This window comes from Alosa sapidissima, chromosome 23 (genome assembly GCF_018492685.1).
Source record: "Alosa sapidissima isolate fAloSap1 chromosome 23, fAloSap1.pri, whole genome shotgun sequence".
Classification (NCBI taxonomy): Eukaryota; Metazoa; Chordata; class Actinopteri; order Clupeiformes; family Clupeidae; genus Alosa; species Alosa sapidissima.
The window spans coordinates 22688095-22702270 of record NC_055979.1 but is presented as its reverse complement, the minus strand read 5'-3'; the positions used below and the strand labels follow the sequence as shown (position 1 = coordinate 22702270).

Genomic DNA, 14176 nt, shown 5'->3' with positions numbered 1-14176 from the left:
ATCTGAGTGAGTAGCAATGTTTAGCACGGAGACATCAGAAGATGGGAACAAAAAAACATTATCAGAATCAGAATCAGCCTTATTGGTTTGCATAAACAAACAAGGAATTTGACTCCGGTTAATCTTTGCTCTCAAAGTACAACACTCACTTAACATATAAGAATAAAAATAAAAAACATAAGAAGAGTAAAATAATAAAAGCAGAACAGTAAGATTAAAATGAAGGGCAGTAGAATATGGCTATGTATAATAATACATACAGTATGTACATTTGCTAATAAATAAATAGACACTATAGGTGGTATAGGGTATGCATGTGTGTGTGTGTGTGTGTGTGTATGGGAGGGGCTTTTTGCATGTGTGTGTGTGTGCACATGTGTGTGTGAATGGGAGATGCTTTGTGTGTGTGTGTGTGTGTGTGTGTGTGTGTGTGTGTGTGTGTGTGTGTGTGTGTGTGTATGGGAGGGGCTTTTTGCATGTATGTGTGTGTGTGTGTGTGCACATGTGTGTGTGAATGGGAGATGCTTTGTGTGTGTGTGTGTGTGTGTGTGTGAGGAGGGTGCTTTCCTCTTGGTAGGGGAGGAAAACTGAGATTTTATCTTGTTTGTCTTTCTGTCTCTGAGGTCTTGTCCATTTCAGTTACTGTGCCTTTCTGAAACATAAACAGTAAAACACAGAGATGTGATCCGTGCGAATGTGCAGTGAGCTGTGCTGTGTGGATTAAGATCCTATCTTCTATTTGTCTTACGATCTCTGTGACATTCTATTTTGTTATAATCAGAAATTGTTTTTTTTTTTTGTTTTTTTAAAAGAACAAAGCAACAAAGAAATAACAGCGCGGAGATATGTGCACGGAATCGAAGGAGGTTGAACGGTACAAGAAAAACAATCACCAGCGCCGACATGAACATCTGTGTGGCGGGATGAAATAAAGCACAACATGACTAAATAAATGTCAACAATGCTGAAATGATAAAGTTATAACATCCCAGTGAAAACATTTTGCTGAAATAGCAGATGAAATAGATAATAGATTGCCTTCCGTCTCTACAATATCCATTCAGGCCCAGCAGTAGAGGGAACCTGGCTCTTCTGGTTAGAATGAGAAGCTGACTGAGTTGAACTGACACAGGTGCACTCAGTTAAGACTGTGGGAGGAGCCAAGAATGGTTTGGATCAATTAAGGAAGAGGACCCTGCACCAACACTCTCTTCCAAAACTGATCATGGCTGTGCAGACATTTCCCAACGTGTGCGTGGTGTTTGTTTCTCTTGGACTGGTTTGCAGTGCGCAGCAGCGGAACGTGCCCCTGCTGCTACGAGGACTCAATGATAAGCCTCCAACAATGTCTGAGCCGGGCCAAGTTATGTTAGAAACTAACAAGCTGGAAGCCAACGGACCCGTTCAGAATCTCTCTTTACTCTCACCTGAGCCGCAGCGGCTCAGGACAGATATGGTGCAATCTGCCAAGCCTGCACAACTTCTACCCAGAGGATACCAACCAGTTCTGTTCCAGCCTGAAACCATGAGAAGAGCTCAAGGCTCTAACACTCTGGAACCAGAGAAGCCAGCTGTAGCACAAGGACCTTTAGCACCTTTAGGAACATCTAAACCAGTTAAACAGAGGGAACATTCTAGGCCTCAGAGACCAGTCATAGAACCCTCACCAGATTCTGTGAAAAGAGAGATGGTTGGAACTAGCCGAGACCCTCAGTCGTTTGCTTTCAGGAACCCTTCGCAAGGCCCAGTTAATGTGGTGTCTCAGAAGGCCCCAAGCTTTGAGATTCGGGAGCCGGAACTTATCCAGACAGTTGCAGTGGAATGCAGAGAGTCATCAGTTGAAGTTCAGGTGCACCGAGACCTTCTATGGAATGGTCAGCTAATCGAGCCGACTGACCTCACGATGGGAGGCTGCAACGCAGTGGGCTACGACGAACAAGCTCGTGTCCTCTTCTTTGAGTCGGCGCTCCAGAGATGTGGTAGTAAAGTCACGGTGGGATGCTTCCACTGACACAATGTGGGAGAATGACCTGTTGTGTTACTGACTGTTTTGCAATCTTATGCTTAATATTGCTTAAGTCAAATTAATGACTATGTCTACAGATAACTAAGGACAAACTCATTTATACCTTCACTCTGGTCTACAATCCAAGTCCACTACCGGGCACTTCTATTGTCAGAACCAATGAGGCCGCAGTTGCTGTAGAGTGTATCTATCCCAGGTAAGGGAGAACTTACCGTGCTGTCAGTATCTTCATACTTTTAGTCATGAACAGTGTTTCCCATACATTGACTTATTTGTGGAGGCCCACCACAGTATCAACATTGACCACCACACAATGATTTTCCAGGTTGTACTAAAAATTGTGCTTAAATCTAGTTAGCATCATAACCACGCCGCGCTAATTTGTTAATTCTGCAAACCTGCCACCACAAATAGAATTCAATTCTGTGGGAAACACTGATGAAACGGTAGAAACAGTAGCCTACACTTTGCTCTCTGGTTTACACCCTTGGCCCTGAGGACAACAGTTTGTTTTGATGTGCATGTAAAATATATAAGCAATAAATAAAATGTATAGGCAAATGTATGCCCATGAAAAAACATGCACATGTACCTTATATATGCATGTACTGCGTCTGCAGATAAACACTGAAACCCGTGTGAACTGTACCTGCAGGAAACACAATGTTAGCAGCAGTGCTTTGAAGCCCACATGGATGCCTTACGCTTCCACCAAAGAGATCGAGGAGGTTTTGATCTTCTCTCTGCATCTAATGACTGGTATGGAAAGACTCCTCACTCTGCCTTCAAATGCAGCTATTGATATTTTTGAAAACTTGATGTATTCTTTTTTTGTTGTCTGTATTGCATGAACAACAGTCCTCCTGGCCCAAACTACAAAAACTTTTAAGCATTATTGACATTATACTCATAATATAACACATATTGGTTGAGGACATTTTCTAGGGATGATGTAAAATGTTCTCTGCAGATGATTGGCAGTTTGAGAGGCCCTCCAGTATCTACTTCCTGGGTGATGTCATGAATGTGGAAGCATCTGTTCTGCAGGCCCACCATGAGCCTCTGCGGGTGTTTACGGACAGCTGTGTGGCCACCATAGGCCCGGACATAAATGCTCTCCCAAGATATTCATTTATAGACAACCATGGGTCAGTATATGGACGGATGACCCCTGTTGCCTGAAGCGGTTGTATAAAGGGAATCCGTCTACTGTGAAGCTCAAATGTGATCTATTGCTTTTGCTTTCCTCAGATGCTTCACTGATGCCTGGGGGACAGGATCTAACTCTCAGTACATGCAGCGAATTCAGAACAACAATCTGCGATTTCAACTGGGAGCCTTTAGGTTCCATCAACAGGATACAAATTCTGTAAGTAAAAGATGATCCAGAAAATGATGGACTATTGGCCTGACTTAGCGAATGTTAGCTAATGCTATGGACACTTAAGTTGAAGGATAGCTACAGTGTCAGGTCTGAGGCCAGGTAAATCTAAAATCAAGGGCATAAATAACCCTCTTATTCTTGAGTATGTGCAACTTCATGTAAAACTCTGTAATGTTTTATTCATTTTTGACTTGCAGATCTACATTACCTGTCATCTCAAGGCCACCTTAGCCTCTACACCAACTGACTCTGCACACAAAGGCTGCTCCTTTTCAGCTGAGAGGAACAGGTTGGTCAGAAGAAATCCTGTAGAGATTAACTACCAGCTTTTTAAGATGTCAACACATCACCATCATCGTCATACTCTAAAATCCATCCCTCCACAGCTGGCTGTCTGCTGATGACAGGGATGAGGTGTGCAGCTGCTGTGACTCGAGCTGCTCTGTGAGAAAAGCCAGAAGCTTCACGTCTGATGGTATCATATCCTGCTCATCCTATTGTTGTTACTAATGTTAGCAACCACTAGCAATGGTGCAAACAAACAGATTGCTTGTGTAAATCCTGTTGGCTTTCTAAAAGTGCATCACTGCACATTAATATTTTCCCTTCTCAACCTGCAGGTTTAACGTTCCAAGGCAAAGCCGCCCTGGGTCCCATCACTGTGCGAGACAGACCTGTTCAGGAGAGGCTGGAAGCATCACCTGAAATCCAGGAATCATCAAGTAAGATCAGTAGACATCTTGTATTTGTATTTGGTCTTTAGTGTTAACATGTACTCTCAAACCTCCACTATGTCTGAAATCATTGCACCCATGTTCTGCCCAGAGTTGTCCATTGAGGAGATGGTTTTTGGTGGGATCGTTGCAGCAGTTGTGGTTGTGTCCCTAATGGCGCTGGGACGACTCCTGTACAAAGGGCTTCACAAACCGACAGTCCAATGTAACAGCTAATAAATAAAAACAAAATTCAATCACCCACTTTGGGTCGGTGACTCTTTTCTGCCATGTTGGATGATTACATCCACGCCTACCCAGCCCTAGTCATGATTTTTTTTTTTTTTTTTTTTAAGATGGTTAAAGGGCACAAACATTAAAAAATAATCTTTTCCATGTAATGGGGTTCTACATGGATATGACATCCGCATGGTTGGGTGAACCTCACGCTAGATGGTGTTCACTGAGTGCAAGACCATCTGTAATTCATCTTGGGGGAAGACGAAACTCAGACAGGGCTTTCCAACAGCAGGAGACTTGATTGGAAATATGGAACACCACCTGCCTTAAAGCAGTTTTTACTGCCCATGAACTCTGAAGCTGTAAATGAAGAGCTTTCCTCAACTATAGAGGGATGATAAAATAAAAACAAACATTTTACTGCTTGTAGCGAGGCTTCAGGCCATAACAGATAGTGCCTCCTCTGTGATATCAAGAGCATGACGAGCTATGGCACATGAACCAGGGAAGAAAAATAGATGTAATTAAAAAGGCCATAAAAACGACACCAGCGGTGCTTTACTCATGGAGAGTGTGCGACGACGCTGTTTAATAGGCTGGAGACTTCCAGCGGCAACAACCCCCCCCCCCCCCCTCCACCTGCCCCCAACCCGCCGCCAGCAGCCCGCTGGGGTCGCAAAACATATGTTTAATGGTGCGCCAGTGTTCCACCGCGCCGCAACCCCTCCTGAATTAAAAAAAATCCAGAGTCTGTACGCCTTTTTTCCCCCTTCCTTTCTTTATTTATTTTTTACCTCAGCCCGAGATGGAGTGCAGGCTGAATTGAAGAGAACAGTATGAAAACAGTGCGGAGGTCAAGGTTCGGGGTTTTTTTATGTGAGGAATAATGGACATGGAAATGGTAGGAAAACAAGTGAGCTGGGTATGTGGATATGCCCGGACTCGCGTCTCACACACTTGTTTGCCTCTGGCTCAGAATACAGTGTGCTGTGATGGTCTGAATACGCATGGCTCATTTTTCCTGGGTATTTAGCAAAGTCAAGAATGTTGCCATACGTGTTCTGTGTGTATGCGAAGTGGCTATCAAGCATCTCTATCTTTGGGGCGAAGGAATTGTTTGAATTGGCCGAGGGTTAAGAGAGGAGAAAAAAAGCACAAGCGCAGATCGCGGCTGAGATTTGTGCTTTGTTTTCTCTGGCTGAAATAACACCTGAAAGAAAGACAATAAACAAGTCGGAGCAATGTATAATTCAACGCGGTGACTCTGAACTGTAACAATAACACATTCTCGCGCTCATATCACTGCCCCCTTGTGTTCCTGAAACTATTTCACCCAAGCTCTGAGCTAATATATGCTTTACACTCAGATTTCCATGGTTCTGGTCTCTGCGCCCAAGTACAGTTGGACCAAACCTCAGAAGAACTTTTTTTACCAAAGTTTTTGGCTCAAACTTAAAATGGTATGCATGGAAATCCTGCAACGATTTTTGCACGTCAATCAAAGTATGTTCACAGCAAAGGTGAGAGGTGGTGTTGCTGGCCTCTTGAAACAATAATGTCCACCATCTCACGAGCACATGATCCAAGGTAATGCAAGAGCCTGGATACAATACAGAGGGGCAGGGATTTGCCTCCCTCCACTATAAACTTCAAAGCTTGTTGGACAGAGAAGGACACGCAAGATCAAGGCTCACCCTCAGACAGACGGTTGCAATTTTGCCAAGTGCTCTCGGGGCCAGTCATGGCAACATGGTTAAGAGGCCAGGCCTACGAGCTACGGATACTTCCTCTCCCCTATTTCAAGGCTGTCCGTTTGATGTGTAGTGAAGTACCCTAAATCTTCATCCCACCTGATCCGAGGCTCCGGCTTCAGAAAGGGCATTGAGTGGCACTTTATATTTCCTGCTTCTGATTTCAGGAGGGGGGGGGGGTGTAAAACAAGAATGTTTCGCAGAAAATTGAACTCGCAAATTGTCACAGGTCTGCTTTGCCAAGTGACACTATATATTTCTCCCTTCCAAGTTTGTGAGCATCTGTTGGTGTTTTTGGTCACGGTGTCCTCTAAGTTCTGCACTCCTCAACACAAAGGATGAGGGAGAATGCAGAAGGAAGCTGCTTTGCAGAGACTAAATGCCCCCTGTCAAAGATGGAGACGACTCCTGTCAGAACTCCTAATTACCCCCCCTTAATTAAGATCCTGGCCAACAAAAAAACCTTGATAATAGGGGAAGTGATTTAATTACTCTAGTCGTGCAGCCCTTGGTTCCAGACACTCAGGAAACAATTAAATCCCTCTTAACCTCCGTAATGGCTTTCAGAGAGTCTGGACCGGTCTGATCTACTCTATTAATAACACATAGATTATGAGTGATCGCCAACCAGTCTCAGTGAGGCAAAAATATGTTAATGGCTTTAGGAAATGATGCCCCTAACAATTTGCTTAGAAAGAAAGAAAACAATATAATACAATATACGCATGTTAATGCTGACAGGAATGATCTCATTAGTTTGTCATCTAACCATCTAATGCTTTGGGGAAAAGACAGTGCCAGTTCTTATCAGAGGCATTCATTATGCTGAAATAATCAAAATGGCAGATGATGCATCAATGAAAAGTATCAATGAAAAGTCTGTTTTCTGTGAGAAAGGGATTTCTTCTTTGCCTGCATATGTGGCTATCAGTCTTTCCACTGGTCTGATGTCTGGTCACTTCCTGATTGAAGGGCCCAATCTTCTTCCTGAGGGACACAGGAAGAGGCATGCAGACTGACTTTTGACCTAGAAAATGAGAGCCATTGATCACCTCACGCAGAGCATACACACCCACGACCACACACGGACTCAGTGGACAGGACACACACATATGCTGACACAAGCTGGCACAGATAGACAGATACACACACACACACACACAGTGTGATCACTGTACACTAAAAACTGCAAAAGATCACTGTTTACTTCTGTATTAAAAAATAATTATATTCCCATATCCTCCTGAAATTGCTTGGAATCACACATATACCACAAAGCAGACATTCATCTCACCCAGCTCACCACTGCAAAAACAACATAAACATCAAATATGTGCCAACATAAACTGGACCAAAGGTACAGATACTGTTGTACAGATGTTTTCCTGATTCCCAGGTTTTCGTTACAGGCCAAGTCAACAGTGAGACTGCTCTAAAGTCAGTTATCTAAATGAAAGGGATGCCTTACAAATAAACCATGGACCCTAGGAACTGTGTACACAATGATGGTTGACATAGATACCATGCACTGTTTAATGTGGGCTTTTTCTTTCAATCCTCCTTTCTTGCTCTTCCACAGTAAGCCATTCTGGTTTTGGTTTCCCAGCAAACCTGGCATTGTGCCTGTGAAGCTGGTTGGTCAGGAGCCCCAACAACACAACAAAAGCAGTTGTTTGCTCCATGTTCAATGTAGCTTTGGCAAACTATTTACACTGACCCATAATGGGTGCCACTGTAAACAGAACATTTATTCAAACTTACATCGGGCAGGGCTCAGATGAGAAAGTCTGGAGCATCTTGAAAGCATTCATCTTGCTTAGCCAGTGTTCAGTTTTACCAGGATGATGAATAATGTCTCACAAATAGGTGCTTATACAACATGCTAAAATAGCACAATTTGTAATTTGCTCCCTAAGTTAGAAAGGGAGCATAAAGGTTTTTTGTATATTATGTGATGTGGGAGCTGTGTGTGTGTGTGTGAGTGTGTGTGTGTGTGTGTGTGTGTGTGTGTAGGAGGGTCAAAATTAGCACCCTAACATGAAAACAGGATCTGGGAAATGTAGGGCTCTGTATCCCATGGGGGCCCCAAAATGTGTCTGTGCTCTACATTAATGTTTGCATTCAGTCGTGTGTTTGTCCACATCCTGTGGAGTGTGACCTGAAATCCTGACTGGCATGTGGACACCACATCACCACATCATTAAAATGCATTCATCTCCACACTAATGCTGCCAAAAGCACTGCCTGAAAAAATAAAGGCTTTGCTTGCATTGAAAACGCGACTAGACAAGTGCTCCCTTTGGATTTGCGAGCAGTGAAAGCTGTCAGCACCTTTCTTTCATTCCACTGCGCGGCGACGATGAATCACATATGGGATTTATAATATCCTGGTCTATCAAGTGGGATCATAACCAGGACTTTGAGCTTAGGTCATGAAGTGAGTCTGTTTTTGGGTTAAATCTACAGAAAGCAGAGGCTTCCTGTCTATCTGTCACCAGCCTATAAAACTGGCTTCCTGCTTGCTTCAGGTATGAAAACAGGATTTACCCCCCCTAGTCATGAAAGGTCTAGGCCTACTACTGTACAAATCTATCAACCTCTCCTCACAATCTCATGCGTGAGATTCAGCAAAATTACTTTTAGAGTTCCATGGATGAGAATATGACCCAACACACCCACGACAACAGCGTGTCTGCTTAAACAGACCTAAAATTCACATAAATAAATGCAGCTTACAGCACCGCCCTGGCCTGCAAAGTCTGCCAGCCCAAAACCAATGTCTGGTTTCAAAACGTGTGCGCTCAAACCCACGGTCCACTCAAAAGTACAGAGGAGCAATGCTGCCCTCTGCAGTTCAAGATAAAAAAGAGCAGGCACCCAACAGCATCATTTGGAATCTGAAGACTTCTCAGTCCTAGTATGCATGGGCTATTTAATTTGTGTTTTAAATACAGACTAATGCAAAGCTATTGGGCTTATGCATTTCTATCGCTATTGACTTGAACAAGTCTCAAGTGTGGCACGCTGGCAGTGATCAATTAAACATGTTTTGCCTATAATTTATCGTGAAATGTTTCTTAAAAAGTTCGAACCGTAATTCTAGGTCATTTTATAAAGATGCTAAACGGTTATCATGGACCTAGACAACCTGCGCATGAGTGACGTAGCTGCGGGCATAGGTAAATTGTCGTCATAAAGGCTGTAACATTATATGACATGCGCATGTCTAATAGCCTAATCAGTCGGGGCATCAACCAAACATATATCAGCTGGCCCTACGAAATGTGTCAGCTGAACGCGAATTTAAATAGAACATCTCGCAAAACTGACGGTTGTGTTTAAGATCTACTGGTGGGCCTAGAGGAGGTTCGGTGGACATCCGGACATGTTCGACTGGCTCGGAGCCACGTTTAACCTTTTTAACTTCATTGGCCCTGAGCCCCCTCCACCGTCTATCACGGATATTGGCTTTCAGGCTCTTCAAAATCATATGGACACTCTACTTCTATTTATATACGTTATTTTGCACGTCGGTACAAGTTATTTACCAGTATTTTTAGAGGTAAGCCAACTACAATATTACCTTAATTTAAGGCTTAAATTAACCTCTTAAGATATTTCAAAAGAGATTTCCATAATGTATTTTTGTTATTTTTATTTATGCAGGATGACACCCTTGATGTCATGATCTTGTAAGTAGGCTATTCATAATAAACACAGACAAGTTTTAAAGTCTGATAATAATAATAATGATACACTATTTAGTATTCAGTCATTCATATGGAAAGCATTTATCTACAGAGATCTCTTGAAGAAATGTGCTGAAGGCAATATTATGGACAGCAGTGAACGCACCCTCAGGCTCGCCCTCTGTCACCTGAGTCGGATAGAACGCTTACTGGAGACTGACTATTCCCCTGAAGATTCTTCAGACCCCACCTGTGCCGGGTCTTGCCATGAGCAGACCACATCCTGTTGGGGTGGGGATACCAAAGGTATGGAGGATGGATACCTGAGCAACACCGCCACAAATCAAGACTCAGGTGAACTGAAGATCTCTTTTTGGACACAGTCACCTTTGGATCACGTGCCTTGCAGTGAGCCCATGGGTGACAGGGAGCCCTTGGCAACATCTACCACTGGTAACAACACCAACCAAGAGCAATTGCAGGGACCTCAGACAGTCTGTCTGCCTTGCTGTGAGAGTCGCATCAAAAACACCATTGCTCACAAGCGCTGGAGATGGGCCTTCTTGATGGTCCAAATAGTGAGGATGCTGGCTGCCAGCATACCTGCAAGGCTTAAACCACCAACGCCAGCTTCTCCTCAAGCCAAGACCAAGACTGTGAAGACAGCCTTCAGGTCCCCTGTTTTCTTTACTCAGAAACTCAGAAACTTCTCAGAGAGCAAGGCCGCAAACTCCATCCCTTCGCCCATTCTGATGTTCTCCCAGGCCATCAGACCACCCTTTGTTACCGAGAGGGTCTGGCAGAAGCTGGAGGCTCACGTGCGTCGCAAGACCAGCCAGCGTCTTTGGGGCTTTCCTAATCCGGTCATCAAGTATGTGGGAGACCATGCTCTCCAGTTGCACGCCGGCGATGGCAGACCTGTGTGGAATACTGTAAAGCCTTGGAACCCTGAGGCACAAATCGGCCTGTGCTTAAAGAGGACAGGCGAAGTCTCAGAGAAATTACAGAACCTGTCAGAGCCCGCCAGGAAGGAGCAAGCTGGTGCGCTGGTGTGTAGCAAACAGCTTGCCGAGCACCCCGAGATCCTGAGAGCAGCCAGTCCATCCGTGGCTCTGGATGGTGTGTTGGAGGAGGTGACGTCACTCAAGAGGAGGCTCGAAAACAAACTCAGGAGGAAATTCTTGGAGGTGAAACTCTGCACAATTCCAGGGAAGGTGCTGCAGTCATACCACACAGCGCCCTACATCGCTAAAAACCAAAAGGTCCTTCCAGCTTTCACACAGCAGAGGTCTCCCTGCAAACTAAAACGGAGAGACAAAGAAACACTACCATTCATGAGTCAGGAAGATCTGAACCGCATAGAGCTCAACCTGCAACTGAAGAGATCCGAACACCAGCAGGGGAAATCAACATATTACACCCTCTCTCTAGAAAATATTAGAGGAATAAACTAGACAAATATTGCAATAACTAAATAAACATTTTCATTGAAGCATCTCATGTTTGGGTATATACTTTTTAAATTTTTATCTTATCTCAAGGTAGGCTAAAGCAAAGTATTTAGTGATAAGCATAATAGTATTAATTAATTGTTATTATCTATATCAAAATTTAGTTATTAGGCCTAGTAAATATAGGCTATTTTGTTCGTCATATAGTGAACAGTTTTCTTGGAGAAGAATTAAGTGGCGGCTAAATTAAGTGGTCTAGACATTGTAATAAAAATTGTCAGCATAGAATAAAATGTGATGTTTTTAAGTCTTTCTTTCAGACTAGCATTACAATGAACGATCCATCCTATCGTAAAATAAAGCTTCATTGGATACTGAAAGCATCGTATTCCTAATCAAAGTCCAGGACGTCAGAGTCCTAAATCTTTCACCAATGCTGGACATTTAGACAGGTAAGGTCAGCCTATCAACAAGCAAAGGGGTCTAGGAGAATAAGAACAGAATTATATATATCAATATTTTACAGGCTAGAACACATAGCCTAGGCGTTTTTGTGTTGCTCTCACTGAAACCGATCTGACTGCATGTCAAAGTAGAACGTTCCGATTACCCGCGCACCAGCGCTTGCTTTGCGTCTCCCTGCGTCATAAAGAAGCAGCGTCACATCAGACTAGTGGTAGGCCTATCTTTCTTTTCAGGACCAGTTTCACTTTTCCGGAACAGCCACAGTTTTGATTTGTGTTTGACTAATCCGACCACCATATTGGGTGGATACTCGGAAATGTTAAACACAAACTTCAGATTTCGTGTCCCAAAGACCTTAGGAACATTTCCTGAATTTGTTGTTGAGGAAAGATTTGGATTAATCTCATATGATAATGCCCATATTGTGCTAGCTATACTTTGCTGCTATATACTCTGGAGACTTATTGGATCCTGGGGAATCTTCAGTGAGGTAGGCTAAGGAAAACATGATGTGACCTGACCTGATTTGAATACTTTGAGGTTGGTTCTGATTTCAAAAAGGTGCTCATTATCTATTATTTTCCTCCTACAGGATGGATCAGAGCCCCTCAGGTAACTTCCTACAAGTTAAACACATGTTTCTCCCAGTCCAATTATTAGTTTTGTAAATATGTTTTCCCCTCTATCCAGGAAGCGTAGACATTATGGTAGTATCGGTGGCATGGATGCCATTCTCACTTTCTACAACAGGATTATACAGCGACTGGAAAAGTATGAAGTGCAACTCAAACAGTGCAGCCTCCAAGACTCGTCATCCTCTGATTTTTCCTCCTCGTATTACGAGCCGTCCTTTTCGGGATGCAGCAGTAGATCCACCTCACAGAAGAGTGGCAGTTGTAGACAGAGCGGCTCCAGCATCCACTCGAGAAGTAGGAGACCCAGTACTCGGCATCTACACCGACAACAAAGCAAGACAAGCTTTTACCAAGCCAATCCTCACCATGTACCAGAAGAATTAAGGAATTCTTCTGTTTTGTTGGCCTTGGAGCATCTGCCTTGTAGTCAGCCAACTCACTCACATGAGAGGCCATTTTACTTTCACACAACAATGTCATCTCCAGAGGCAGCCTCCGGCAAACACGAGATGACCGAAAGCTCCACAGTTCCCAGTGCAAGATGTAAAGCTGATATTGTAACCAGACGAGCCACGTCAACATTCCCCAAAGTCACACTACTGAGAAAATCTCCCCGCGGGCGTTGGAAGTTTGCCATTTTGGTTATCCAGATAGTGAGGATGTTGCTTCCTGCGAGACTGAAATATGCCCAGAAAGCATCTGGAGTAAAGACCACAACAGAGGACCTGACAACAGGCTCCATTCTGCCATCTGCTGTCTCTCCACCGACTATGCAGCCATCCCCTGAAATGACCAAAGTATCCGTAAACTCCCAGGTGTTCTTACAGAAGCTGGAATTCCACTTGCATCGTAAGCTGAGTGAACAACTCTGGGGGTTTCCAGAGCTTGTTGTCAAGTATGTCGGCGAGCAGATTGCCCTTCAGCGTTTGTCCAGCAGCACAGGTGATGCGAGAGTTGCGCAAGGTCACAGGGAGCTGCCTGGTCACTGGCTGAAGAAGATACAGAACAGGTATCCGATGAACCTCAAGGAACTGGATGGGCCCAAACCCAAGCCGATCTTCCATCTGGTAGAACACCCAGATATCCTAAAGAACCCTGAGACTCCATACAAATCTCAACAGGATGATCACCTGGGAGAGAAAATGGATGCAAAAAATGAGTGTAGCCTGAGTATGAAGCATGAGACAAAACTGGGCATGAAACAACTGGACATCAGCAACAGACATAGGCTGGCCAACCGTCTCACCTTCCACAGACCATCTCATCGCTCTCACCTCATGTCCATCTCTGCCATCATCTCCACACAGACGACACAGGACGACTCTGTGAAGAAGGGGCCTCTCAAAGGAAGGCAAGCCGTAACGTTCATAAACCAGTTCAGCCTGAACCGGATAGAGCAGAACTTGACCCAGAAGCGCGAGGCACACCTGCAGGGGAAGCAGACTCCCTACAGCCTTTCTGTGGCAAAGATGGCCACCGCCTCTCGACCCAAGATCACTTCTGCCAAGCTCTCCTGAGGAAGAAAGAGGGGACAAACATCTACTTTGTGGTTCTTAAACACAACACCCTGAAAAAGTTAATGGACTGGCCCGTAGAATTATTTTATGTATGGCCATAAGAACACACATATTTTTATGACAACCCACATACACCATAATCAATATATTAAAGTCATTTTGTGTAACAAAAATAAAAATGGTAAAATATATCTTGGGCACTGTGGTCTCAACTTTATCATCAAATAAAATACAAAATAAAAAGATATTATATATTCTAATTCATTATAATTAATAAATATATATATATATATATATATATATAT

The 14176-nt window shown here is 43.7% G+C and overlaps 3 protein-coding genes across 3 annotated transcripts; all 3 read left to right on the top strand.

Moving 5' to 3' along the window:
- Nucleotides 1–1195: 1195 nt before the first annotated feature.
- On the top strand, nt 1196–4380 carry LOC121698381 (zona pellucida sperm-binding protein 3-like). The gene is made up of 9 exons (XM_042080437.1): nt 1196–1993; nt 2104–2222; nt 2682–2785; nt 2997–3174; nt 3278–3395; nt 3608–3699; nt 3797–3885; nt 4031–4132; nt 4236–4380. Exons 1-9 carry the CDS (start codon nt 1226–1228, stop codon nt 4358–4360), a joined length of 1695 nt encoding a protein of 564 aa, XP_041936371.1. The 5' UTR covers nt 1196–1225; the 3' UTR covers nt 4361–4380.
- A 4956-nt stretch (nt 4381–9336) lies between these two features.
- Nucleotides 9337–11298, top strand: LOC121698383. The gene is made up of 3 exons (XM_042080440.1): nt 9337–9676; nt 9781–9806; nt 9916–11298. The coding sequence occupies exons 1-3, from the start codon at nt 9500–9502 to the stop codon at nt 11255–11257; spliced, it is 1545 nt and encodes a 514-aa protein (XP_041936374.1). The 5' UTR covers nt 9337–9499; the 3' UTR covers nt 11258–11298.
- Nucleotides 11299–11892: 594 nt separating this feature from the next.
- On the top strand, nt 11893–14062 carry LOC121698382. The gene is made up of 3 exons (XM_042080439.1): nt 11893–12209; nt 12312–12331; nt 12410–14062. Exons 1-3 carry the CDS (start codon nt 12036–12038, stop codon nt 13869–13871), a joined length of 1656 nt encoding a protein of 551 aa, XP_041936373.1. The 5' UTR covers nt 11893–12035; the 3' UTR covers nt 13872–14062.
- The last annotated feature ends 114 nt before the right edge of the window (nt 14063–14176 follow it).

Bases quoted from the DNA above. Each gene is read 5' to 3' on its own strand.
- LOC121698381 (XM_042080437.1), top strand. From the start codon at position 1,226: ATGGCTGTGCAGACATTTCCCAACGTGTGCGTGGTGTTTGTTTCTCTT. The intron at 1,994-2,103 runs GTGGGATGCTTC...CTATGTCTACAG, and splicing joins GATGTGGTAGTAAAGTCACG to ATAACTAAGGACAAACTCAT. The intron at 2,786-2,996 runs GTATGGAAAGAC...TGTTCTCTGCAG, and splicing joins CTCTCTGCATCTAATGACTG to ATGATTGGCAGTTTGAGAGG.
- LOC121698382 (XM_042080439.1), top strand. From the start codon at position 12,036: ATGTTAAACACAAACTTCAGATTTCGTGTCCCAAAGACCTTAGGAACA. The intron at 12,210-12,311 runs GTAGGCTAAGGA...TTCCTCCTACAG, and splicing joins CCTGGGGAATCTTCAGTGAG to GATGGATCAGAGCCCCTCAG. The intron at 12,332-12,409 runs GTAACTTCCTAC...CCCTCTATCCAG, and splicing joins GATGGATCAGAGCCCCTCAG to GAAGCGTAGACATTATGGTA.
- LOC121698383 (XM_042080440.1), top strand. From the start codon at position 9,500: ATGTTCGACTGGCTCGGAGCCACGTTTAACCTTTTTAACTTCATTGGC. The intron at 9,677-9,780 runs GTAAGCCAACTA...TTATTTATGCAG, and splicing joins ATTTACCAGTATTTTTAGAG to GATGACACCCTTGATGTCAT. The intron at 9,807-9,915 runs GTAAGTAGGCTA...ATTTATCTACAG, and splicing joins ACCCTTGATGTCATGATCTT to AGATCTCTTGAAGAAATGTG.